The 25,879-nt window shown below is 51.0% G+C and overlaps 1 protein-coding gene across 2 annotated transcripts in view; it reads left to right on the forward strand.

Annotated features, from left to right (window-relative positions):
• Positions 1-21,975, forward strand: part of Tbc1d22a (TBC1 domain family member 22A) — a 291,146-nt gene extending 269,171 nt beyond the window's left edge. The window contains exons 13-14 of one of the 2 annotated variants that reach the window (XM_032919220.1): positions 20,303-20,427; positions 21,458-21,975. In XM_032919220.1, the coding sequence (XP_032775111.1) occupies positions 20,303-20,427; positions 21,458-21,485 (153 nt within the window). In that variant the 3' untranslated portion in view covers positions 21,486-21,975. Of the gene's footprint in view, positions 1-20,302 lie in introns of both variants that reach the window. The other variant, XM_032919227.1, reaches the window with a different exon arrangement.
• Positions 21,976-25,879: the final 3,904 nt, after the last annotated feature.

The following is a 25,879-nucleotide window of genomic DNA, read 5'->3' on the forward strand; positions in this document are numbered from 1 at the left end:
CTTGAACCTCTAGTGTGTAGGATGCTAGCCACTCCATCCTCCACTCGTGGTGCCTGGGACACTGCATGTTAACTCTTAAGTTGGTAACCTTCACTACCTGCCCAAACTCACACTTCTAGATAACTGGTTTCCTGAACTATAGGAGATTTAAAGGCCAGACAGTCCCCACACACCAGGCTGAGGGCTTTTCCAGGATCTCATACCTGTGATTTTTTTAGGAAAAAACCTGACTTCCTTCACCCCCACTTCCTGAGCCAGGCCTTCATTCTCCATTGACTAAACCCCATGGAGTGCCTGGGTCTTTCCAGTGACTGAGTCTTGGGCTCCACCTTCCCAGTCCTTTGAGCTCAGAGGCTGTGTCTGGGTGGGCCCAGCGAAATCAGTTCCAGTGGGGAAGGAAGAACTCTGTTGGCATAAGCTGAGCGACTAGAGGAGGTTGTGGGCTGCTTCTGCCAAACCTCTGACAGGCTGCCAGCCCTGCTTCTGGCTTCTTAGCCTCAGCATCTCCTGGACCCTGAGAGGTAGGCGGCACTGAGGTTGTGGGAGTGAGCGGTGGGTCAGGTGTTTGCCTGGGGTCTTCCAACAAAGAGCTACAGCCAGGCAGACCAAGGCGCCCGTGAGAGCTGTGGAAGATCAGGGAACTCCTGAGGCTTGTGACGTGGTAGAAGCAGGCTGGTGCTGAGGCGGAGGTCAGAGTGGAACCTGAGTCTCCCTAGGTTCCAGATGACACATCGCTCACCTGCCAGTACCCGTGTCCCATGCTACAGTGTAGACTGGCTTTCCATTATCTCCCAAGCTGTCCTGGACACAGGCCGACTGTCACGGTCCTCTGTACCTCCTTCCCTGACTCCACTGGCTTTGCATCAGTGTACCTCCTCTTCCCCACACTCATGAACCTCCTGTGACCGTGAGCCCTGTCTATCTGTCTCCTCCTTTCCTGTCCAGCTTACATGCAGCCTAGACTGTCAGCAGGGCCACTTTCCCACCTGCCCCGTCCTGCATTCCCACAACCCTGCTCCAGTGCAGCCCAGGTCTGGTCAAGCTGAGTCACCCTTAGGCTCATGGCCCCGTAAGTGTTTTCTGAATGAGGAAGGGGAGGTATGATCTCCATAAGGCCGTGGGCTCCATTGCAGATGGCAGATATTCCACAGTGCACGGCTGAGGCCAGAGCCCCACTGCAGCTAGCTACACACAGTGCCAGAACAGTGACTACAGGAAGATACCAGTCCTGGCCCAAGTCCCTGCTTCTCTGAGAAGACCCCCTGCTTCCCAGCATGCATAGCCCTCCTCCGGCCAAATCTAGAATTGGCCACTGAGTCACAGACCATGTATCAGAAGAAACATCTGGCTGCCTGCTCCACTGCCAGCCAAAATCAATTCCTGTCTGAGAGGTAATCCGATTTGATTATCTCTGAACTATTACAGGAAGGCGGAGGTGCTGGACACCCTGGCTGGAGATTAAGAGGCCCTGCTGGTGGGGACGACGTGGAAGATAACAGCTGTGTCTGCCTGGCCCAAGAGGCTGTGGGCCAGCCCTTCCCATCTGCAGAATGAAGCTCACAGAGTTTTCTTTAAATCTCTTCATTAGTTCTACCTAGCAACTGTGGTCACAGGGCTCCGGCCTCACAGAGGTGGATGTGGGAAGGTCCACTGCCTCGCTTGCCTTTCCGCCTCTTAGACAGGCCAGGCTGCCTGCCCTCAGGCCACACAGGCAGGGAGGCACATAGGGTCCACATGGCTCCTCCTGGAAGCTCCTCCCCTCAGACACCTGCTTGTGGAAGGGGTGCTCACATGACTGTTAAGTGAGTGTAGGGGCATGGGCATGGCCCTGAAAGCTACAGGATTTGGAAGACATCTCAGTAGGAAAGTGTAAGCCATAAACACAAAGCTGGGGGTCCATGTCAGTTGAGCTTAGGAAAAGAACTCAGAACCAGATTACAGACTTAAAAAGTCAGCAAATACTACACCAAAACAATAGGAAGCAGGAAACTTCATATCTACACTTCTCTTCCTAGGAAATGGCTTCATGTCTGTACACCTGACCTACTAGAATTTTTGTTGTTCTTTTTCATTAATGCATGTTACCTGGATGAAGTGGAAGGTTTCATTTTGATATTTGCATAAGTGCATATAAAGTACTTTGTCTTCATCTCTCCGTTACTTTATGTACGTCCCTTCCTTTCCCCCCTCCACCCCAATATCCCCCTTTTGCTGTCATGCCCTTTTCTCCCCCTAGATCCACAAAGGGTAGAAGACACTTACTCTGATGTTTGACACTGGGTGTTACCATAAGAGGATCCAGAGTTCTGTAGGAGACATTCCTCCAGGAGAAACTGTAACAGAGTAGCTGAATTAGGTTAGTTAGCCTCTGGGCATACCTGTGAGGGATTTTCTGGATTAGGTTACTTGAGGTGCAGACTCTCGTTTTTCTAGACTGGGATCCTGGGCTGTAAAAACAGAGACAGTGAGCTGAGGGCCAACATTCTTTTCTCAACGTGGTGACCAGCTGTCTCAAGCTCTGGCTGTCATGACTGGATTATAAACCAAGATAAACTCTTCCTTCCTTAAATTGCTTTTGCTAGGGTATTTATACTACAGCAGTAGAAAGAATAATCCGTTTGCCTGTCTGAGTCTGGTTTACTTCACTTAACACGATGATCTCCAGCTCCATCTATTTTCCTGCAAATAACATAACAGCATTCCGCCGGGCTGGGTAAAACTCCACTGTGAGCGCACACAGCATGTTTCTCTGTGTGCATTCATCCATCTACAGGAACCCAGGCTGGTTCTTCTGGGTGGTTACTGTGTATTGCTGTGGGAAGTGGACATAGGTTACTCCCACTGTGCCCAGGGAGTGTAGCCGAGTCACACTGTAGGTCTCCTTTCAGTTTCTTGGAGGACTTCCGTCCTGGTTCCCATGGCAGCTGTACTAACTCCATCCCGGCAGCAGTGTATGAGGGTGCTTCTCCTGCTTCCCCAGACCCTGCCAGCATCTGTTGTTTGTTTTGTGAGGAGAAGCTCTTCTTACTGTGATGAGATGGAATCTCAGTGTGGTTGATTTGCATTTGCCTGGTGGCTAAAGAGGAGCTCTTTTCCATAATTTTTTTGGGGTGGTGTGGGTAGGAGCTCTGGCTCAAACTGAGGTCTTGAGCATACTCAGTCAGTACTGTACATTAAGATGCAGCCCTAGCTTTACTGACCATGGCCAGGTCTTCATTTGAAATGTTTTCCATTCAGTCGCCCAGTTACTGATCATTTTCCCTAGTGCAGTTCTGTGTTGATTATTAATCCTCTGTTGGCTGGCGGTCTGCAGGGCTTCCTCCTGCTCTATGGTGTCTTTCCATACCCGTTGGCTGTCTCCTTTGTAGTGCAGAATTACGTTAATTTAATGCTGCCCGTTTGTCATGGCTGCTGTCATTTTCTGAGCCAGTGGAGTCCGTCTCGGAAAGCCCTTGCACGCGTCCAGATTTACATGCACTCCCTGCTTCCCATTAGTGACTCAGGCTTCCAGGTCTTCCCTTAAAGTCTTTGATCCACTTTGAGCTGATTTTTGTTAACTGGTGCCTCCTTAGAAAGAGGTTACAGAGCATGGCCCCTGTGTTCTGCCTTCCTGTCTGTAACACTGTTACCCTCTTCCTGTCCATCAAGTCCTATGTATTTCCACGGTACACATGCCTGCCTATCACTGCTGCCAACCTTTGTGGGCTGTCCACCCAAGGAAACATTGGTGGACTGGGGCACTGTTCCCTTCATACAACAACACTGTTTTGTGTCCTTGAGTCTTAAGGAAAAGCTGGTAAAGGGTAGACATTCATAGTGGCTTCATTGACTGGTGTGTATCCTCAAGTCTTAAGGAAAATCTAGTAAAGTGGTAATCTCTCATGCTAGCACCTCTGATCAGCAGATGCTATTTCGGGCATCTGGAGACTGCAGGGCAGCAGCTAAAACTCTGACTGAGGATTCCCTCCTATAGGGACCTCCATTCAGAGTCACCTTCTTGTCCCCCTGGAGCACCAGGTGGGCTGTGCTACTTCTTGAGAAAACAGTGGGATAGTTACATTGCAGCTCAAATGTGGTTTCTGGCTCCAAATTGCTCAGCAGGGAATAGCACCTTTGGGGCCAGGAAAGAAGAGGACCAGAGCTGCACTTAGGGTCTGGCCCTCATTAACAAGCACTTGGCTCAAAGCTTGAGGACCAGGGTGAATTGATAAGCCCATTCCGAAGGTAGAGAAACAAGTCCATGAGGGGCAGTATGAGTCTGGAACCTCCTCTGATGTGGAGAGCTGGGCGGGGGGAGGCTCCCCACTGGGCTAATGCTGCAGCCAGCATGCGGGGCCATGCCAGAGGAAGGTTGCCGAACTCCTAAGGGAGCCCTGGGACACTCACATGAAAGGTGGGAAGTACTTAACCCAGCACAACAGGGAGAGACCCTTTCTGTCCTGTCAGGCAGCAAGGAGGATTTCCCTGAGGACCCCCCAGTGTGAGATCCCACCACAGGGCCATGATCTACTGAAGACCCTGCCGGGAGGAGGCTGCTCCCAGTCCACACATCTCTTTGCAAACACTTGAAAGAAGATTTGAAACAAATACAGGCAGAAAGGGACAGCAGATGGCATGAGAGAAAAAGAACAGTTGGACTTAACAGAAATCTTTTTTTTTAAATGTCTCTAAGCAGTTTGTAGATCCTGCATGAGACCCTACACAAGGGGTGAGTCCCAACTTCCCTTTTTCCTGGTTAGTGCCACAGCCTGGCTTTGACTGAGTACCACCCAGAGGAAGTGGGGGGAGGCAAGGAACAGAGCTCTCTGGAGCCTTTCCCATAGTGTCTCTTCCCTCTGACTTAAGGTACCTTATCCAGGCCCACAATCCCAGGCTGACTTTCTCTGCCAGGCTCATTCTGTCAGCTTCCGCCCTCCCAGGCTCTCTGTCTCTGTCTCTCTCGGGCTCACTCTCCCAGGCACAGTGTAGAAAGGTGCAGGTCAAAGTTGTCCCTTCCAACGCATGATCAGGCAGTATCTACTTCTCCAGTCACCCCAAGGCTTGGGTCATGTGACACTAGAGGGTCCTTCTCCTGAGAGATGCATGCAGGACCTATGATGACAGGCATGCCAAGTGCCCTATTCATGATCTGCTAAGGACGTAGTTGGTCTCTACGATGGCACAGTCTCAGAGCTTGCTGGGGTGCTTGTGCCCCAGGCCTCATTAGCACAGAACCTGTGTGGCACACACAGCTGCTGGATGGCATGTAGTTTCCATTTATCTCCCTCACATGATTTCCCCAAAGTTCTAAAAATAGGAATTTAATTAGATATTTAGTAAAATATCGCCCAGTATTTATCCCTAGAGTTGGCTGCATTGTTCATTTTGCAGAAGTGAATACCCCCGCACGTGCAGACATGGTGAGGAGCACTCAGAACACACAGTACCGTAGCACCTTCATGGCATGGCTGCCGCTGCTCAGGTGAAAGGTCTGAGGTGGTCTGTGTCCTGCAGATGGGCTGGGAGAGGAAGTGGCTGAATGAGGCCGGTGTAAGCTGCAGGTGTCCATTATGGAGACTCAAGAAGGAAACTTCTGGAAGAAAGGAGTACTACTGGAGCAAGGGCACCTAAGAAGATCTGTGGCTCTGCAGCATTTGGTCCTTTGAGGGTTTAATGACTTCCTGAAAGTGTCCCAACAGTATGACTTGCCTGTGACCACTTGTGGTGCAGTCTCCAACTGAGAGTGTGTGACACACCCCTCTGCTGCAGTCTCCAGACTCAGTCAGGTGCCTCAAGGGGGTATACAGCAGAAAGTCCAGGGCCCTCCCTCGGGGCATGGAGAACTGTGTCTGTATCCTGAAGGACAGTCAGAGCCTTGAGCGAGGCTCAGCCTCTCTGTGTAGTTTTCTCCACCTGCACTTTCTCTAAGCCCATTCGTAGAGTGAAAAAAGGACCTCACAACGGGCTCTGCACACCCCTGAGACCAACAACCCTGGGCTCGTGGTGCCATCAGTGCCCCCCATTCAGAGTGGATGTCATGCAGTCAGGCGGTCAGACTCCACTGCCAGTACTGGGAAATCGTAATACTCATCTAGTGACACCACGCGGCCGGAGCACTCAGAGCTGTCAGAAGTCAGTCTCCCACTTACAAGTTCCTCTTTTCACATCCTTAGAGGGTGAAAGCTTTCAGGTCATGACTCTGCCTGCATGCCAGCCTGTTCTAGGATTGCCCCTTCCATCCAAAATACTTACTGCCCCAGCACCTTTTCTGGCGTAGTCTGGTTCACCAAGTATGCCGATGCCCTGCACTTTGGTCAGCCCTTGTTCAGCCCTCCTGTGCCTGCTTGCCCGGGCCTTTCCTGCCAACTTGAGTGTGCTTCTTAGCTGGCTCTCCTGCAGGTCCATCCATTTGCTCTACACACTCATAGGCCAGCTCAGGTTGACCTCTCGGACACAGTAGGTGGGTAGCAGTGCTGACCTCCAGGACTCTGTGTGGCTGCCTACCTGCTGCCTGTCCTAATTTTGGACCCTTACATGCAAACCTTGCCTCCTCTACACCCACAGAGTTCCCATGGGTAACCTTCTCTTGAGGAGACCAGACCTGCCGCACCCATGTCTCCTTCGGCAGTCCATAGATGTGACCAACAGTGATTGACGGCCATGTGCCCAAGTGGGTACAAGATGGCTGTAGCCCTTTCTCCCACTATCTGCAGAGAAATCAAGGCTCAAGGAAGATGCACTGATGCAGAACATGTCATTATGTAGAAGTGCTGCAGAGTGCTCTGCCCTGCCCGGGGCTTGTGCCCACACCAGGGCCTGTTCCCTTAACTCAGCCTGTGATCTGCAGATTCTAGTTCTGCAGTGTCTGAGGAGAGGAGGAACCTGCACCACTGTCGTCCTCCCCATGTACACAGCAAGGCAGGGGTGGGCTGCCATTCTCAGTGCAGCGTCGATCACTCTGAGGGGCTTTCTGATGCCTGGTGCCCTCTTGTGCTCTGGTCAGTATGAGATTTTGTGTCCACTCCTCACATTCTCAGCTGAGACAGGTCATGGCTCCCTGGATGCACTAGCGTAGAAACTGACCTTTCCAGATCCCCCCTCTCCCCTCCGTGTCTTTCCACCTGACTTCTCCAACAGCAGAAAATCAATGTGAGAACTCAGAGTTGGACAACTCTAAAAATTGAAGAACTTTTACAAAGTATATTACAAGGAAAATGCCATCTTCCTAGTGAACCTGTGAACTCAGCTCTGTGACAGTCAGTAATCTGTACCTTGAAATGCATTCTTGAATGCTGGTTCATTTCTGGGAGGGGACCTTGAAGCCCAGCTCTCTCATGACCCACTCTGAAGGGCAGGAACTCCATCCCTTGGCTGGAATCATGGGTGACTGAGGAGCACTGGGCTGTGTTGACTGCTGAATTTTGATGGGCGCAGAGTTGTGCTAGCTTTCTGGGTTGTGGTGAATGCTAGGCCTGACTTCGCCTTGTCACTGGGGACATTCTGGGATATCATTCCCCTGAATGTGACTTCAATGGTCACAAATTCCTTACCAGGAAGGTCCTCCCATCTTGCCCTAGGAATAAGGAGGACCCTTGATGAGTGAGGAATGGAAGGCTGAGCCTTAGGTACTTACAAAAGGAGTGAGAGACCCTGTCTTGAGTGTAGGCGTCATAGCACATGTCACACACAGCCCGGGTGCCGTGGCCCAGCAACTCTGTCCCGCTCATTTGCAGGCTGTTTGGACTCGGGTCTGTGGGATACACCTTCCTCACAGCCCTGTGATGCAGGGACAGGGCTGTGCTGGCTGCAGCTCTGGCTTTCCTGCTCACTGGGTAGCAGTTGTATGTTGGGCAGTGATGGGGCCACATTCACCAGCTGCCCCCCCCCACCCCCAGTATATCTAAAAGCTGAGTCTGTACCTTACTTTCATTCTGGTAAGAGGCTTGGTACTTTGTGTGGCCTTTACCTGACACTGCATGCACTGTGCAATCAAAGGCCTCTCATGACCAAGCTGAGTTTCCTCCGTTATTTCTAAAGCAGAGCTGCAAGGATAAGCCGGGCCTGATGGATGGTGGGGTCTGCTGCTGAACTATAGATAGACAAGGGCAGAGATGGGTAAACATGGGACCTGTGGCTTGCATGGCTGGTCACATCTAGGCCTGCTGAAGCCCAGGACCTGTGCCTCTCACTCCTTGCTGCGGAAGACAGGACTATGCAGTGCCCTCCTACATTCTTGCTGTACTACCTTTGGGTGTGATGACCGGACCGGATGACCAGGTCCCACCCATGCACTGTCTGAGGCTCCCTGTGTGCAGTCCAGCAGAGTCAGGACTGGCTACCTGGAGCTTTTAGGAGGCAAGGGGACCCTCCCCTTTGTGCCTCTCAGTCAACTTGCCTATACCTGGGCACTGCCACTGCCTTTGGGCCTGGAATCAGATTGTGGAGTTGGCAGCTGCTCTGAGAAAGGCCCAGGATGCCAGGCCCACAGCTACAGTACTGCGGCCCCTCCTGTCCATCCTGCATCTGCCTCCTAGTGACAGCTCTGAGATTAGGAGCTGGCAGAGGCCTCACAGAGGCCCTCTCCACAGGCCCTCTCTAGGGATCCCGGTGTGAGGGCCCTGAGTCTGCTGTCTTGTAGATAAGAGTGGAGGTGTGGGCTCCTTCCCTGTGATCATATCCTGCCTTAAGCCCCACCACCTTCCCAGTGATGCCTCAGGACCACATGGCCTCACATCCTGGCCTTAGGTGCCACAAAGCAAGAATTCTGCTTGGGGATGAAACAGACTCTAATCGCAGCTTGGATGTGAGCTTTCTCTGAATGTTGATCAGAAGTCTCTCAGCTGTGCTGGGCGATGAAAGGGGAGCCGGCTCGGCTGGAGCCTTTGTGCCAGCCCACTTTCAGCACCAAATGCTGGCTTTTCTTTTTGGGGAAAAAAATGAAATTAATTACAAGGACTGTCTGTGTCCCCACTGCTGTTGTAGGCTCTTCAGACGGTGGCCCTTTTGAGGCATCCCTTCTTTCCACTATGAGTGGGAGGTCAGCCCGAGAGATGGTCAGCCAGTAGCTCAGTCCCAGCCCGCTGTCACGCACCTAATTTTAGTCCTGATCTGGACCAAACTTGACAAGATTCTCAAACTAGTAAGTGTATTGTCAAAGAAGGCAACTGTCAAGGCTGAGCTTGAGCCTACATGGGCAGAAGTGAGGCAGAAGGACTTCAGGGCCCCTGTGGGGCAAGTAGAGGGATCGTGGGGCCCTACAGCTCCTCCTGCAGGTGTGGGGCCAGCTAGGACCCAGGACACCCCAGGGGCCTCACAATGTAAGTCTGCAAAGTTTGCTGTGGTCTCTCCTTAGGCACTGAGGTCACCCCAACATTGACTTTGTTGGGAGGCAGAGATCCTTAGTTGAATGGATTTAGACCAACAGAGTGTATCACCGAGGCAGTGTGTGGGCCCAGCACAGTCTGCCCTGCTGTGGTCCCTTGCCTGCCACGACCTCTTAGATTCAGTTCTGTGTGCTTTTGACTTACTGGATGATAACCCCTGAGTGACCTGTGATGTCAGAGACAGAACCTTTGCTGCCTTCCTATTTCTTGCAATAGGTAAGAGACGGGCTTACTGGGTGTGGCCTCCCTCCCTCTGGTCAGAGATGGGCTTTGGCCCTTCCAGCCTGACTTGTCATTGTTCCTGTACCACAGACAAGGCCTGTTCTGCATACTCCTGAGCTGAGGGCATACAGGAAGTCTCAGACAGCTTTGACTGAGGCTCCTGGCTTCCAGGTTCATCAGATGGTGGTAAACACCCAGGAGGCCCTCCTTGGTGGTCAAGCTCAGGGCTAGGATGGTGGCTTAGCAGTCATGCTGTAGCATACACCATTGAAGCCAGAGCCTACAGTCTTTATAGAATTGCAGCTTTGTCCTATTAGTAGGTTTGGATAACCATGGGGCTTCAGCTGATGTCACCTGCAATTCTGAGCTGCAGTTCCCCAGGAGCTCCTGACCTAGACTGGTGCCTGATCTCCTGGGCAGAAATCCCCCAAGTCAGAGATGTAGTCATTTGCATATACCAGACTCTTCAGAGTCAATCTATATCCCACACCTGACACCACTGAGCCTCTAGAAATAGGCTTCAGAAGGCTGGAGCCTGCCCGTGGACAAATCCGGTGGGCAAAAGAACCGTCCCTGGCTCCCCACTTCCTCCCCTCAGCATCCTCTGTACCATGGGGCCCAGCATAGCCCTGAAAGCAGGCTGGCCTGTGGGTAAGGATGGACATGGAGTCTTGGCTCCACACTACTCTCTGGATCAATTATCAGTTCAAGAAGCCGTGTGGTTGCCAGAACGTTGAGAAGTGAGAAGGCAGCCCTCCTTCGGGGCATGTGGCACAGTGTGAGTCCCTCCACTGTGCCGTGGGGAGTTCGCTTAGTCCTGCTGGAGAGGAGACACTGCCAGGCCAGCTACAGCGGCGGCGGAGGAAGTGCCTCACTTGCCTTTGAAAATGGAAACCATGGTTTTGAATGCTCTCCCCTGCAAAAATACAACCCTTAGAAAAGAGCATTTTTAAAAGAAAGTCACAGGGAAGCCGTTCCCACCTGAAGCCCAGCTCTTCGAGAGAGGGACCATTTCCTGCTGCTCTGCCTCTGTTGGCATAAAAAGGGCCCTGAGTGCCTGCGTAGCCCCCTCGTCACCTCTCTCGTTGTCACACACTGGGGTATCTTCATGTCTCTTGAGAACACATTTTTAAACTGCTAAACAAAAACACCCATTGTATGGCTGTGCCAAGGCTCTTTGTACACTAGCAGGGGCGGTCTTTTTCTCTGACATTTGATTACTAAAGAAACTTAACTATGGGAAAACGGAAGGCGTGGTTGAGAGAATAGCACCTTGATTTGGCAAGCAGACAGATTTGTTCAGCTACTGATTGCTAGTCAGGGGTTGAGCATGGGGTGAGCCAACTGGGGGCCCACCATTAAGACCAGCACCTTCACGAGGGCAATGGGCAGCCCTCACTGCTAGCACGACTGGGCTTAGAATCACCTAGGTGATTGGCGAGGTGTACCTCTGAGTGGCACTGTGAGGGTGTTCAAAAATAGTTAACCGAGAGGAGACCCACTCTGGCTGTGGGCCGCAGCACCCCACAGACTGATAGAGAAAAGAAGAAATACAGTCAACACAGCCCCCACTCTGCTTCCTGGCTATCAAAGCGAGGGCTGCCTTGCTCTGCTGTGCCAAGCCCAAGCCCTCTGAAGCCACGAGTGAAAGAGTGAAAGAAATCCTCCCTTTATTGAGTTGTTTGTCTCAGTTGTTCACAACAATAAGAGAAACGCCTGAGGTGATCTGTGTGTGCGTGTGTGCGTGTGCGTGTGCGTGTGTGTGTGTGTGTGTGTGTGTGTGTGTGTGTGTGTGCGCGCGCGCGCGCGCGCGCACGGCGCGCACAGGCCTGGGACCTCGGTCGCACCAGCAGAGTTCACCCAGGTTCCCTGTTCTCAGCCAGTCCTCAGGTGCCCTCTCTCCATTTCTCCCCGGGTCTGGGGTGTGTGCACTCGTTATGTGTAATGTGCATGGTACCTCATGGGCATGGAGCTTGCAGAGGGAGGTTAGCTGGCCACAAGCTCCACGAACTTTGCCTCCCCCCCCCAGCACTGGGATTTTAAGCACACACCACCATGTCCTGTGTTCTTGTTGCTTTTAATGACAGTGCTAGGGATCCAGCTCAGGTTCTCGTGCTTGGGCAATAGTCACCTCACCCACTGAGCCATCTCCTAGCTCCAGATCTGTTTTTGACAACTGGTCTTGACAGCCGAGTGGGCTTATACCTTATGGATTTGTGCCGGGCTTGCTGGTGGCCAGTGATGTCTCCAGGCTTCACCTTCTGTCCATTTTGGAGCATACCTCTTTGCTGGTCTTCTGTTTCTGTAACCCTTCTCTTCCTGTCTTTTGCCAGTTTGTTTCAGAGTGTCACTAATCCCCACACTCTGCCCCCCACACTCCCATTTTGCCCATGTGCCTAACACAAAGTGTTCATGTTGGCTGTGGTACAATCCCGGCAATTCAGTGCAGATGAGTACAAATGTCCTGTCCCCCTGCCTTCTGCTTGAGGTCTGGGCTTTAGCAGAGCTGTGACCTGTGGCTTCCCATTCAAGGTTTGCAGATACTTGAGAGTCTGCAGCCAGAGGGCGGAGCTTTGAGCCAGAGATGGCTACTGAGGCACAAGATCAGCCTCGGGACAGCAGAGGGCATGGAAGTCCAGGTTCCAGAGCCAGGCGCAGGGAGGCCTCTCTTCTGCCCTTTGACTCCTCTAGGATCCCAGATTTCATACCTGCTCTGTAAAGGGTTGTGTGAAGGTTCACATAGCCAGGACTGTAGTAGTGAGGACACAGAGCAGGCCATCCCTTAACAAAACCTGTGTATTGTGCTTCAGCTGTGTGGCCTGTTTGTTCCCCACTCTGCCCTGAGGGAGGGAGCATGGTTGACTGTCATTGTGAAGGTGACACGGAAACTGAGTTGGTTCCTGGGACCCTTCCTCTGCGTGGTTGGTTCAGGATCACCTCCCTCCTGCTTGGAGGGGTCCTTTCTTTTCACTTATATATCAGGGTGGCCCTCAAAGGGACAGTGTGTAGGGCTCTGGTTGTTCCCCTGCTGCCTCCTGAGCTGTATCATTCTTTAGCAGGTGTGTAGAGAGCCTCACGATCCCCAACCATCTCCCAGCCTCTCCGTGCCTCAGTTTCCTCATCTTAAAAGACTAACAAGTTGGGAGAAAGGAGTCAAGAACCCATCGCCCAAGAAATTCTGTGCTCTGTCCTGCATGTCTCCTCCGGTGGCCGAGATGGCACCTGGCCTTCTTTCCAGGCAGAGGAGGGGGCTCTTTGCAGCACCTCCAGTTCTTGGGGTTTCTGGCCAACACACAGAGCTGAGCTGAGGAGGATGGGAGGTGGATTAAACAATTAACCTCGCTCTCTGCCTCATGTGTCAGGATGGAGGCCCCTCCTTCATCGTTCCCAGTTAGGGAAGAAAGCAATGAGAAGAGACAAGCAGGCCCTTTTAGCCGTGTCCTGATTAATTTATTCATCTTTGCGTGTTGGCAATTTGTAAACCTCAGGCTTGAGTAGCTTTAAGCAGACCTGTGTGTTCTCTGCTGGGCGGGAGCTGCTGATGAACTTGGCCTCCACGCCCATGGTCTTTCTGCACACAGGACCCAGGGGTGCCAGGAGGCAGCGTGGCTCAGGACACAGCCACTTAGGCTGCTCATCCATTCACGAGTTTATCTTTGTTCTCCCAGATCGGGATTCTGTATATGGCCCTGACTGGACTTGAACTTGGATTGCATCCACCTCAGCCCTCAACTGCCAGAGCTATAAACATGTAATAACACATCTGGTGCCATTTAAGGAATGGAAAGGGGAAGAGGGACGAGAGAAGGTGTGTGGTGGCCATTCTTGGCTGTCAACCTGACTACATCTGGGATTAACTAAGGCCCAGGCAGCCGGGTATACCCATGAGGGAATGTTTTTTCTTAATTTAATCATCTGAAGTGGGAAGACCCACCTTTAATCTAGGTCTTTTGGGGTGGGAAGACCCACCTTTAATCTGGTCACACCTTCTGCTGGCAGCCTATATAAAGGACGTGGGAGAAGGAAGCTTGCATTCTGCCTGCTCTTGCGGACAAGCCTGTTCCTTCCCTGGCACGAGAGCCCACCAAATCCCGTGTGCATATATATTCCGTGAGTTCTGCTCCTCTAGAGAGCCCGGACTAATGCAGGCTGGTAGCCAGGGTTCTTCTGTACAGTTACCCTGGGTCCAACCATCTGCACATGATATGAAAGCAGAAACAGGAGAACGAGGGTGACTGACAGTCATTTGTATGTCTGAAATGACATAATGAAACCCGTCTTGTAATGCTAACTAAAATTTTATTATAATGAAGTCTAACAAACCTCTTTATTTAGTTCAGCAAAGCCAAAAGGCTATCATTTTAATCTGCACGCCATATAGAATCATTAAAGAAAATCTGCCTTCTTTTGGTCTGTATCTACATCCAGAATTACTCGGGTTCTGACAGCAGTACACATCAGCTAGTCGCCTGTTTCAGATGTCCTGTGGCCTTTAGCAGCCAGGCAGGCAGCTCAGTTAGACCCATTGGCTTCTCTAAGCACCATCTCTATTTGTTACTGACTTCCCATCACTGCAAGGCTAGCCCAGGGTAAAGTATAGTCCTCAGTCCAACTACATTCCCAGTGAATGAATAATTTGGCCTTCCCTCTCTGTTTGCCAGAGGACAGTATGATGTCCCACACTGCCCAGGCTTTCTCCCTGTCACTTTAAATAGAGAGCCTCTGTAACCAGGCAGGGATACTGTCAGAGGACCTGTACAAGAAGGGTCTAGACCAGGCCACTCTAGCTGACAGGCCACCCCTTGACTCAAAGTGGGCCTTCCATCTAGTATTTGCTAATGCCTGTAAGTCTGAAAAGGTGAGAAAGTGCAGACAGGTGGGTTTTTTTTTTTTAAGCCTACCTTATTCCCTATCTCTACCAGTCACATCAGGTCCAATCATGCACGCCTGTGAATCCGTGTGGCCACACAGAAAGGCAGCCTGCAGGCATATCCACAGTCTGCCCAACAGCCACAGAAAGAATGCTGTCCCAGAAAATGGAGGCCAAGGTGTGTCCAGGAGTTCACATAACACCAGGCTTGTTGTGAAACTGGCAGCTACTCTGTGACCAGCATGGCTGACCACAGCTCTGTCCCACTGTAATATCTCTTTGCATTTACAGGGTCTTTATAGCTGTGGGAGTCCTGAGCTGTAGGTTCTGGGGGTACCTTTCTCTTTAACCCTCATATGTGGAGCATCCAGTTAGGAGGTGCAGTGGTAATCCCTACATCCTAACCTTCCCTGGTCACTGACTGAGCCCTCCGCTTTCTCTTCCCCTCAATCCTGAAGTAGAGGCTGGGTCTAGCCTGCCTCCCCTCTAGCCTCTCTTTCTCCTGTTCGTACTTGGACTCTCCAGTGGATCCTGGTTATGCATGAGGGGCAGAGCCACACTGATGGTTCCTTTCAGGGCTGTGCACAGTTTTGCTTTTTATGTAAGAAACCTTGTGTCTTGGGGCTTGGTGTCCACACCACTAGAACAGACAGGCAGTGGCCCTCTTTGGCCAACTCAGATATATCATCCACATAGAAGAATCGTATGAACTGTCACCACACCAAGGCAGGTTTTGTACAAGAACATGTTACAGGGCATGAGTGCACCTGCCCTGAAGGTCTGCCAGGCTTTTCCAAGACAGAGGTGTGGTGTGGTGGGGGAGCTTTTCCCATTTTATCCACTTAGCAGTTCCTGCCCCCACCAGCCCTTGGCAAATGTTTCTAATTAAATACAGTTCATTTTGCATCTGGGTTGGAGTTTGGAGAGCAGGTTTAATGAGGTTGAAGGACACCTCCTTCTGCTTCTCGGTGGCCTCAGGAGCACCAGGTGTGGTGCAAGCAGGCAGGGTAGCTGTCTTGTAAGAGTCAGCTGGGCCAGCTCGGTGGCTCCCTGGGGCAGTGGATTCCTCCCCACAGCAGCATCACAGCTTCGATGGCAGTTCTTCCCACGGAGCCTGCCTCATCCCTGCCGATGCAGCCCCCTAGCAGGAAGGCAAGGTGCTGCCATCCTCCATCTTTGAGCATTATGCCCAACAGATTTAATTGTTCTCTTAAACCTCTCTGCTGATTAAGGAGATGACTCGCTCAGTAAAGTGCTGGTGAGGACCCAAGCTGGACCCCACAACCCTTGTGGAAAAGCTAAGTGCAGTGGTGCAGGCTTGTCATTCCAACACTGGGGAGGCAGACACAGATGCACCCTAGGGCTTGCTGGCTGGCCAGCCTACCCTAATCCTATGGTGAACCCAGGTCTCACTGAGGTGGACAGCTCCTGAGAGCAACACCCAAGATTGTCTTCTGGCCTCTACCTGCATGAGCACGTACATGCCATCTGTCTGTCTGTCTGTCTGCCTCCCCCTCCCCCCACAGCCTACCTGCTAAATGACTTATTCTTTCCCATAGATAGGGAATTTGTTCAGCAGTAGGTTTCTTCTTCCAAGCTGTACTGCTGAGAAGCTCCTACTGTCCTTGGGGTGCTGGCCACCTCAGTAGTGACAGTAATACTATTAATCAGTGACAGCAGCAGGCTGCAAGCATTCTGGGACAGTGTACCCACACTCAGCAGCCAACAGGGGCGATCTCAGCACTGTCTCTATTTTATAGATGAGAAACAGAAGCTATAGAGGTATGAGATTTGCCCAGGGTCACACAGCAACAAAGGCAGGAGTGGGATTTGGCCCTGGTTGCCTAGCACTTGTAAGCATTGATTCCATATCCTGCCTGCTCTCTACACTCACTGACCACGAAGGGCCATGTGCCAAGTTTGAGGAACCAACAGACACATGTGACTGTGGAATTCAGTGAGGTTGGTAAGGTCAGAGCCAGAGCCTGGATGAAAATCTACTGACCTCTGACCCCAAGATCCTTCACATATCTCCCCCCTCCCCCATCACTGCTGCCTCAGCCTTCAGAGTCCCAGCAGTGGGTCCTAAGAGGAACCAAGAATGTAAGCAGGCCACCACATTGTCCTTTATGGAAGGACTTGTGTGCAGAAGACACTGCAAAGCACTGACTCTCTGGACAACAACTCCTCATCAAGGAGCAGACAGAGCCAGTTTCTTTGGGACCTCCCCAAGGATTGGGTTTGGCAGCAAGGCTGTGGAAGAGGCGTCATTTAGGACTTCACATAGAGCAGGCAGAAGCAGCTCGGCTTTGAGTGCTTCACTCAGCATCTTCGAAAGTGCCCACGCCTGAGGGGAGGCACTGTGCACCCTGACCGGGTTGCTTACTGCCACAAAAACTGTCTGGATCCATAGTGTCCCATCGGGGAGCCATGTTGTCCAGAATATGGCCCAGTCACCCTTGGCCATAGGCTACTGCTGGGGTCTAAGCCCATTCATTCATCTGAGATGTCTCCCTGGATTATGTCATGTTGCGGATTTGGTCTAATGCTTGTATTATGTTAATTGAGTTCTCAGAATTGTAGGAGAATCCCCCAAAAAGGTTTTGATTAGTAAATAAAGTTGCAGGCGGCCAATGGTAGGTGAGGAGACAGAAGCAGGACTTTAGGGTTCCCAGACAAGGGACTTGGGGAGGAGGGGGAGGAGACAGAGCCTTCCTCTGGGAAAGGAATAGCCGCCACACCAGAGAAGCAAAGGACAGACAGACAGCCGACACATAAGAGCGGGGGGAGAGCAGCCCCAGGCCCTCCACCCCCTTCACTGGGACTAGAGAAACAAAGATGGAATATAGATTTTAGTAAGTACTAACTCAGGAATATTGGAGGGGAGGTGTTAGTCATGTGAAGGTTTTGGAGTGGCCCAGCCACTGAGCTGTTTAAGACATTAAAATGTAAGGCCCCATGTATGTGTCTTTCATTCAGGAACCCAGAACATCGGGGTGGATAGCATGGGGTGAGTAGCGAGGAATGCACCACCATCAGGTTGATGTGAGTAGAGGTTGACAACGGCAACAGTTCCGTGGGCATTAGAATGGCTCTAGCGTTCCTCAGGTGACCACAGTGACAATACGTGCTTATGGCTGAGAGGCACTAACCCACGGGACATGCAGTGAGTTCTACCACTTTTGTTCCTCACTGACCACAGACCCCACAGGGCCCTCCTGTGTTTGGTGAAAGACAAGGCTCACCAAGAAAGGCAGATGTGTGTAACACTCCACTGCACTCTCACAGTGGCTTCGACAGCGCCAGTGTCAGGAGAGAAGCCTCCCTCTACTTTACAGTCACCAGTGTGGTCACAACACTGGTTTGGTTCTGGAGTTAAGACAGAAGGCTCAAGAGCTCCCTGCAGAGTTCTCACATGGGCTCCCTGAAGGGACATGCCCAGTCACTCTAGTTGTGCAATACAGAGCTGTCCCCGGACAGCCACGGCCTCCGTACCCCGCCAGCAGTGGCTTCCTGAGTTACCGCTAGCCATGTGTACTGTGTTCATGACGGACAACAGTCTCTAATAAATGCGTCATGTTCTCAGATAGGAGATGCCCCTGCCTGCTGCAGCGGGAAGACAAGCCTTTTTAAAAAAGAAATCTGTATTTAAGGCCGTGTTTGTCTGTGTTCTTTGCCTGCCTTAAAGGTCACCTGGATAGATTTTTCCTTCTTTAGCATTGCAGGCCGTGAAGAGCCGGGCATTTCCATTCTCCCTCCATCCAGTGAACCTGGGGGACTAAATTAGATTCTGAAATTGAGTGTGCAGTGGAGTCGGTAAGTTACCGTAATGGGAGGGTATTGCTTCTCACCTTGCAAGTAGTGAGGTCATGATAATATGAAGCGAAGTGGATTAAAAATAAAACCAAAGGTATTTATTTATGACCTGCTCAGAATTGGATTGGCATCCGTGTAAGTTGCATCTAATGGTGGAAGACAGTAGATTGATGTTGATGTGTCCCCGAGGACATGCTGCCAGGGAGATCTGCTCCATGAATTCAATTTAAAGGCCCACAGAAAGTATCCAAAATGCAAAGGAAATAGGGGTGGGGAGCAACAGTAAATGGCGATTAAAGAACGTCCTGGCACATGGCTCTGTGATTGGGGTGTGCAGCCCTGGGCTGGAGGTTCCCTCCTCACTGGGTTGGAGACGATGGGGCAGAGCCAAGTCTGGGCTACCGTCCTGAGTATCACTGTGGCCTCTCCTGGTTCTACCCATGCCAACCATGCTGTCCTGTACTACCTTAAGGGGCAGCTCCAGCCATCATGCTATTTAAGTAGGATTCTGGAAGCTTGGTGGGCCAGTCCAGTAGCTGCCATAGATTGGAACCAGGCCCACTGGGCTGTACTTTTCTGAGGCCAGCTGCTCTCTGTCTCTTTAGCTGTCTGGATCCAGGGTAAGATGGCTTCAGGGCCCAAGTCTTGAGCTAGGGTGCAGAACCATTGGAGGGGAGTATGCTGCTCCCTGGAGGGGGGCCTAACTCACACCCATTCCTCTTCGGAGACTCTTCTGCGGGAAGCAGTGATAACCACACAGACCTCTAAGACCCATGTCTGCTTATTTCCTCCTACTATTTCAGTCTCCGAGGACCCTCCCAGCACTTGATGAAGTCCCCCAAGTTTCTTTATGTGGACCATTATCTGACAGGAGAGGCCAAGCTGTCACTGCCATGATGTGAGGTGTCACCTGCATTGTACCATGATACCCCAAGACCATGACAGTGTTCTCCCTTCTGACACTGGCCTCAACTGTTGTCAGTACAACACATCCCTGAGCCTGTAGGGGTGCCCCACACCCCTACTCTGAGACATGGCCCAGTGCATACCTGGGGTGCTGGGTGAAGCAGGGGAGCTATAGCATGGAGGTTCCAAAGCAGAGCTTCTTGTCCTTGGTGCCATACTTAGTGATAGTGGTGGGAACTATTCAGTGTGTACTCAGCCTGCATTCCGTGTGTGTCCAATGTGTGCAGTGCACATCCAGTGTATGCAGTGTGTATATACTGTGCACATACTGTGTGGAAGGTATGTCAGATGTATGCCCACTGTGTGCAATGCATGTTTATTGTATTCAGTACATGCCTAGTGTATACAGTTTGAATCTGCTGTCTGCCCACTGTGTACAAGTATATCTATGTGTTTGTTGTGTGTCTGTCTGGTGCTGGACATGCCCCTGTGGTCCCTTGGTTGGCAAACCAGTCATGGTGTATTTACAAAGGAGGTCTTTGAACTTGTAGGTGACAAGAATGATTGTCCCTGGGTACTCAGTAGGGTATCTTATTGCCCAGTCCCCCAATATCAGAACCTGTTACCTTAGCTTTGGGAAGAATATGGGAGAAAGGTGACTCTGTTGGGGGACCTCTGTGCTGGCTCTGCCCTCTAGTATAAGCACAGTGCTGAGATCTGAGGTGGTCACCTATACACAAGGAAGTATGTGTCTCTGGCAGCTAGAAGTCGTGAGTCACTCTCTGGTTTCAGAGAGGCTTTTGGTTCTCAGAATTCTCCTGCAGCCTGACTGGCCAAGGGGATGACTGATACTTTCTCCCTGGAGTGTCTAGATAAAGGGGTCCTAACTGAAATATGGGGAAGATCTACTGTATGGCTTCTCAGATGCTGAGCTCGGTAGCAGATAAGACTCTGTAAAAGCCAGAGTCTGGCTGGGTGGGGTTGAAGGCGGAGTGAGTAGGAGGGGCCACAATGGCTGAGGACACTGCCCCAAGATGTCTCCCTACTGATGGGGAGGCCTCCCAGGTATGTGTGTTTGGGACCTGACCTGCAGCCTGGACTCTGAACTGTCTGTCTCTCCCCACAGGAGTTGCTGCTCTTCCTCCAGAACCTGCCTACTGCCCGCTGGGATGACCAGGATGTCAGCCTGCTGCTGGCTGAGGCCTATCGCCTCAAGTTTGCCTTCGCAGACGCCCCCAATCACTACAAGAAGTGAGCCTGGGGCCCATGGCAGTGGCCTTACCCTGGGGATAGTACCCCTCCCTGCCTGGGCAGCTGCTGGCCTCCGGACTGGCCCTTTCCTGGTTTGACCTAGAGAATGGGCCCCAGCATGGTCCAGGGCTGGCAGGATAGGCAGCCTCGTTTGATGAGATACCAAAGAGAGCCCAGGAGAGAATCCTAGCTTCAGAAGCTCAGTGTGGCCAGGAGTTCCCTCACTCTGGCCCTACCTTGCCAAATGCCCTCCCTACAGCCCCCAGTCCAGTCAGCCAAGAGGAAGTTTCCCTCAGAGAGCCCTGCTATATGGGTGCCAGGCAGAGGTGGGCTGCCATCTCAAGCCTGCTCTCGATTGCACAAATCTGTTCTGTCAAGTGAAAGAATAAAGTCCAGGAAAAAGTGCTGAGCATGAGTTAGGCTAAGCTAGGATTTCTGCACACTGAGCCTTTGATGGCCGCCATGCTTAGGCTTGACTTGGTTTAAATACAGCTAGATCAGGAGTTGGATCCTGGGAGGCTGTGGAACAATAAAAGGCCAGGGCAGGCTGAGGCTTCTCATGGTCACCTTACTTTCTGTCTTTAATTACCCCACTCCCTGCCCTTGTGAGGAGAAGGGCCAAAGAACCCCCAGGTAGGCAGGGGTTTTTGTCAGTCAGGGCCCCAGAGATTATCCCAAACTTGGCCATGACAGGGCAGGAGTTAGTGGTTCTAGAGCCCCAGCCTTGTGTAGGGAGGTTCTTCCCACCACCATCTGGACGGCAATAGCCAGGAGCTGCTGGGCTGGAACCCCTTCATGCCCTACGGCCCCTTTCCAGAGCCGCTGGGTTGGAGCCTTTGCCCCCCATTACTGGGCTTCTCCAGGGCCCTCAGACTGGCTTCCCACACGTATTTCCCACATATGCCCCCAGGCAGTCTGGCCTCTGTGATGTGGGATCCCCAAGGACCACCAGGCCACCTGGGGCAAGAGCCGCAAACCCCTGTCCTCAGTTACCCACTACAGCCCACTCTCTGGCCCGTCCCTTCTTCAGGAGCAGCACACCACTGCCCAGGCACTAGGACTGTCCAGAGGCTGTGGGGAAGACATAGGGAAGATGTGTGCCTGCTTCTGTTCAGATCATCCTGGGTCACATGGGGCGTGACATCAACAGAGTGCTGTGCAGGCAGTCCAATGTCCTCGATCAGCAGAGGGACATGCTTCCTCAGACCAGTGCCTGTCCTGGGTAAGGAGCACCCAGTTATAAGGAATGCTGCCTCGGTGGCTCTGTGGAGAAGCGCCATCCTTCCTGATCCTTCCATGGTGCAGATCACCCCTCAGCCAGAAGGGTAGACCCAGAAAGATCTGCCCCATGGTGGTTTTTTTTTATGAGATGACAAGGACCCATGAGGTTAACTTAAGCCCTGAATGTATTTTTATGTGTGCAAATGCTTGACTGGATGTACGAGACGCTGGCGACAGTCCTGTGTTTGAGCCATGAGCTGAGCCGGGCAGGATGTGTGCTTTGACTGTGATGTGTTGGAAACACGAAATAAAGATGCTTCATATGGCCTGTGGTCTTTTTATTGCATTTCTCTGGTGGGGACTCGGGGCAGGGTGTGCACCTGTGCCATGGTCCAACTGTGGCATTCAGAGCACAACTTACTGGAGCCGATTCTCTTCTATCATGTGGACATCAGGGATCAAACCCAAGGTGTCAGGCTCCTATACACCGAGCCAGGGTTCTGCTTGCCCAGGAGTGTTTGTGGGAACAGAAAGCCTGATTGCCCCTCCTGGAGCCTCCCTACCCTTCCTTCTGTGCACTGGCCCACTCCTCTCTCGCCCCAGGCATTCTCCCCTCCAGTATATGCAGCTAGCAGGACCGGGCCACATACATCTGCCCCATGTAACTTGGAGGCCTTCCATACCCACTCCGCAGCCCCTGGCTTGGGAGCTGCTTAACAGGTAGCTTTGGAGGCACACACAGATGATTTAAGCCTTTGAGTCCATTTCATTGATAGACTGAGACTGGTTAACATCTCCCATCAGAGAAAAGTGTGGGACCGGGTAGTTTATTGCTGGAGTCTGCCATGTATTTCAAGAGCTAACACCAGTCTTCCTCACATTCAAAGACCCAAAGAGGAGAGACCATTTCCAAATTCCATTTACAAAGCCAGTGTTCAGTCTCCTTGGTACCAAAACCAGACAAGGACCTCATAAAACAATTAAACTACAGGCCTGGGCCCTAGAAGAAAAGTCAAAGGAAGGACAAGGGGAAGACAAATGAAAATCCTTAATAATTCCATGAATTTATGACTCATGGAAATACAGTCTATGAGGACTGAGTAGCATTTGTTTCCAGCGTGCAAAGAGAGTTTCAACCTAAGCATAACAGTAAATATGGTAAGTCAGGCTATTAAGAGAGTGAAAAAGCCATGTGATCATGTTTTACATGTAGGAAGAGCAACTGAAGCTTTCAGTAGTCTTTCATAATTAACAACATTATCTACACTAGATGATTTGCACACCTTTAATCCCAGCACTGGGGAAGCAGAGACAGGTGGGATCTCTGTGATTTGAGGCCAACCTGGTCTACAACATGAGTTCCAGGACAGCTAGGGCTATACAGAGCCCTGTCTTGAAAACAAAAAAGTATCCAAATGAGGAATTATTTACAGTATAGAGGACCATACCTTTGCAGAGTGAAGACCTTGTGTGAGAAGTCCATTGCCAACAATTTGCAGTAGAAAGCTGAAGCCTGTATTAAGGCCTGGAATGAGACAAGGAAGGTTGCTTGCTCTCACCAGTGGAGGAAGTCAGTACAACACTGGAGGTACTCAGCCTAATACTAGAAGTCCTTCCTGGACAAGGTGATAAGGAGGAGAATTTAAAAAGGAGTCAGAAAGAAGATATTAACCCATTCTTATTTGCTGTTGGCATGACAGGTTCTACCAAAAGAGAGAAATTACAACTGGTAAACGAATTAAAGTCATAGCATTTGCTGTGAGAGCAGCAAACTCAGAGGGAGGAATCTACCCTATTCACAGTGGTTGCAATAAAGCAAAATGCAGCATAAGACAAGAGTAGAGTTAACAAAGTAGGAAATCTACTATCCTAAAGGCTAAAGCATTGAAGGTATGGCTACATCAAAAGATGCCTTTGTCTGTGGACCGAAGAGCCAAGATTGTAGCATTTTCCAGACTGTGCAGTAAGATCCCTGCCACAGTCCCAACCCACAGAAAGAAAACACCATAAGATACATTTGGAATGTAAAACTCAGCCCACCCAATGAGCTAAAGCAAAGCTGAGAGCACCATACTGGTCAATGGCAACTATACTGCAAAGATACGAGCCTTAAAACAGTATGTGTGTTAGAGTTCTCTAGAGAAACAGAACTGGTAGAAAGATCCCGTCTGTCTGTCTGTCTATCCATCTCTATCATTGCCTATCATCTATCTATCCATCCATACATTCATACATATATATATGGATGGGGGGCAGGAATTTATTACAGTGGCCTACAGAGTATAGTCTGTCTAGTCCAACAATAGCCATCTACCAGAAGAAATTCCAAGAATCCAGTAGTTTTAGTTCACGAGGCCGGATGTCTCAGCTGGTCTTCAATATATGCAGATGTTCTGAAGAAGTAGGCGCTAATGCCAGTGAAGGAATAGATGTGTACGTGAGGAGAGTTCCAGCAGGCAAAGCAAGAGAGCTTTCTTCTTCCCTGTCCTTTAGATAAGCTTCCAGCAAAAGGCGTGGCTAAGACTAAAGGTGTGTCCTCCCACCTCAAAAGCTCTGGATTAGAGGCCTTCCCACTTTGGGTTATGAAAGAAAAACCCCTCATAGGTGTACCTAACTGCTTGGCTTTCAGTTGATTCTAGATGTAGACAAGTTGACAACCAAGGATGGCATTGGCAGTTATAACACACTGCCTGGCCAAACAGAACACAGAGCTTGAAGTGGAGCTGTGCACAGAGGATGCTTAGTCTTTGGAGAAAAGAGTGTGTGTGCAAATGAACTCTCAGTGAACAGATTGGTCCACGAGGCTGCCAGCCCTTCCAAGTGCCGAGATTAAGAGTTGATGGCTGTTTTTATAGTTGGAGGTGACAAAGGGTTGAACCCCATGCCAATGACAAAACTGGTGTTAAGACAGACCCAGACCAGAATAGGAGGACAAATTCCTGGGCCACAGGGCCTGCCTGAATTCGAAAGGCTCACAGAACGAGGGTAATAGCCAAGCTGGGTTAGCACACTCTCAACAGAGGGGTCATTGAAATTCCTTAGTATAATTTTTTAGCATTTATGTAATGTGTGTTGCACGCCTGATGTGGAGAGTGGAGATGAGAAGACAACTTGCAAGAGCCAGTTCTTTCTTTCTCCATGGTTTTCAGGGATGGAACTCAGGCTGTCAGGCCCCTCAACTGCCCACAATTCCTTAGCACACATGGTTATTGGCAATCTGTAAAAGTGAGCCCAGCACAGTGCCTTGCCCTTCCGGAAGAGAAACAGCACGAGCGCCTGCAACACATTCACAGCTCTACTCATTAAGACGTAGGGGAATCCATGCTGAGACCTGTGTCTCTTAGTGCCTGGCTTCTGACCTGAGATGCTGGACCCATCAGTCAGTACCCACTGCCTGACCGGGGAAATCTGTGCCCATTGGTACTCGGCCGCTGACCCTGGGCTCCGGGTGGACTCACTTGTTACACAGCAGTAGAGAACTGACACACCCTTCGTCTCCGGTCTTCATGAAGCTTCTGCTAAGATAAAGCTTGGTCTCTGCTTTAACACTGTCAAGTTTGCCACAGCTGAAGGGGGGCGTGACCTGACTCTAGCACCCAGAAAATGATCACGAAGGGCAGAGCAAGGAATCACAGCTGAGGTGGACATACAGAGCAGGTCCAGCCCTGAAGGGTCTCCTTAAACACGTACACAACTCACCCTAGCCATCATTCATGCTTTGGTTTGCCTGGGCCTCCACTGTATACATGGAGAGTATAATATATGCTTTATAAAAACATTTATCTGTTTATTTATTTGTGTGTGTGTGTGTGTGTGTGTGTGTGTGTGTGTATTGCAAATGCCCCTACAAAAAAACAAGGACAACTTGTAGGAGTTGATTGTCCCCTTTTGTTATGTGGGTCCCAGGGATGGTACTTAGGTCAGCAGGCTTGGCCGCAGGCCCCTCTACCCTCTGAGCCATCCCACTGCCCCTCGGTGTACACCGATATGACGTTTCTCTGGCTTGTCTTCAGACTTGTCTATCATCTCCCAGGCTTCCCCATTGCTGGGTGGTTTGACACTAGGTGAAGAGAGCACCATGTGATGATTCGTGACTCTGGTGGGCGTCTGGGATGTTTCTGGCTGGAGCTGTTATAAACAGAGCTGCTCACAACATCTGTGTGCGCATCTCCTGGAGGGCCAGCGCCCACTGTTGGGCTGAGCATTTGTCTAGAAATGGGAATGCAGGGCC

Source organism: Rattus rattus, chromosome 1 (assembly GCF_011064425.1).
Source record: "Rattus rattus isolate New Zealand chromosome 1, Rrattus_CSIRO_v1, whole genome shotgun sequence".
Lineage (NCBI taxonomy): Eukaryota > Metazoa > Chordata > Mammalia > Rodentia > Muridae > Rattus > Rattus rattus.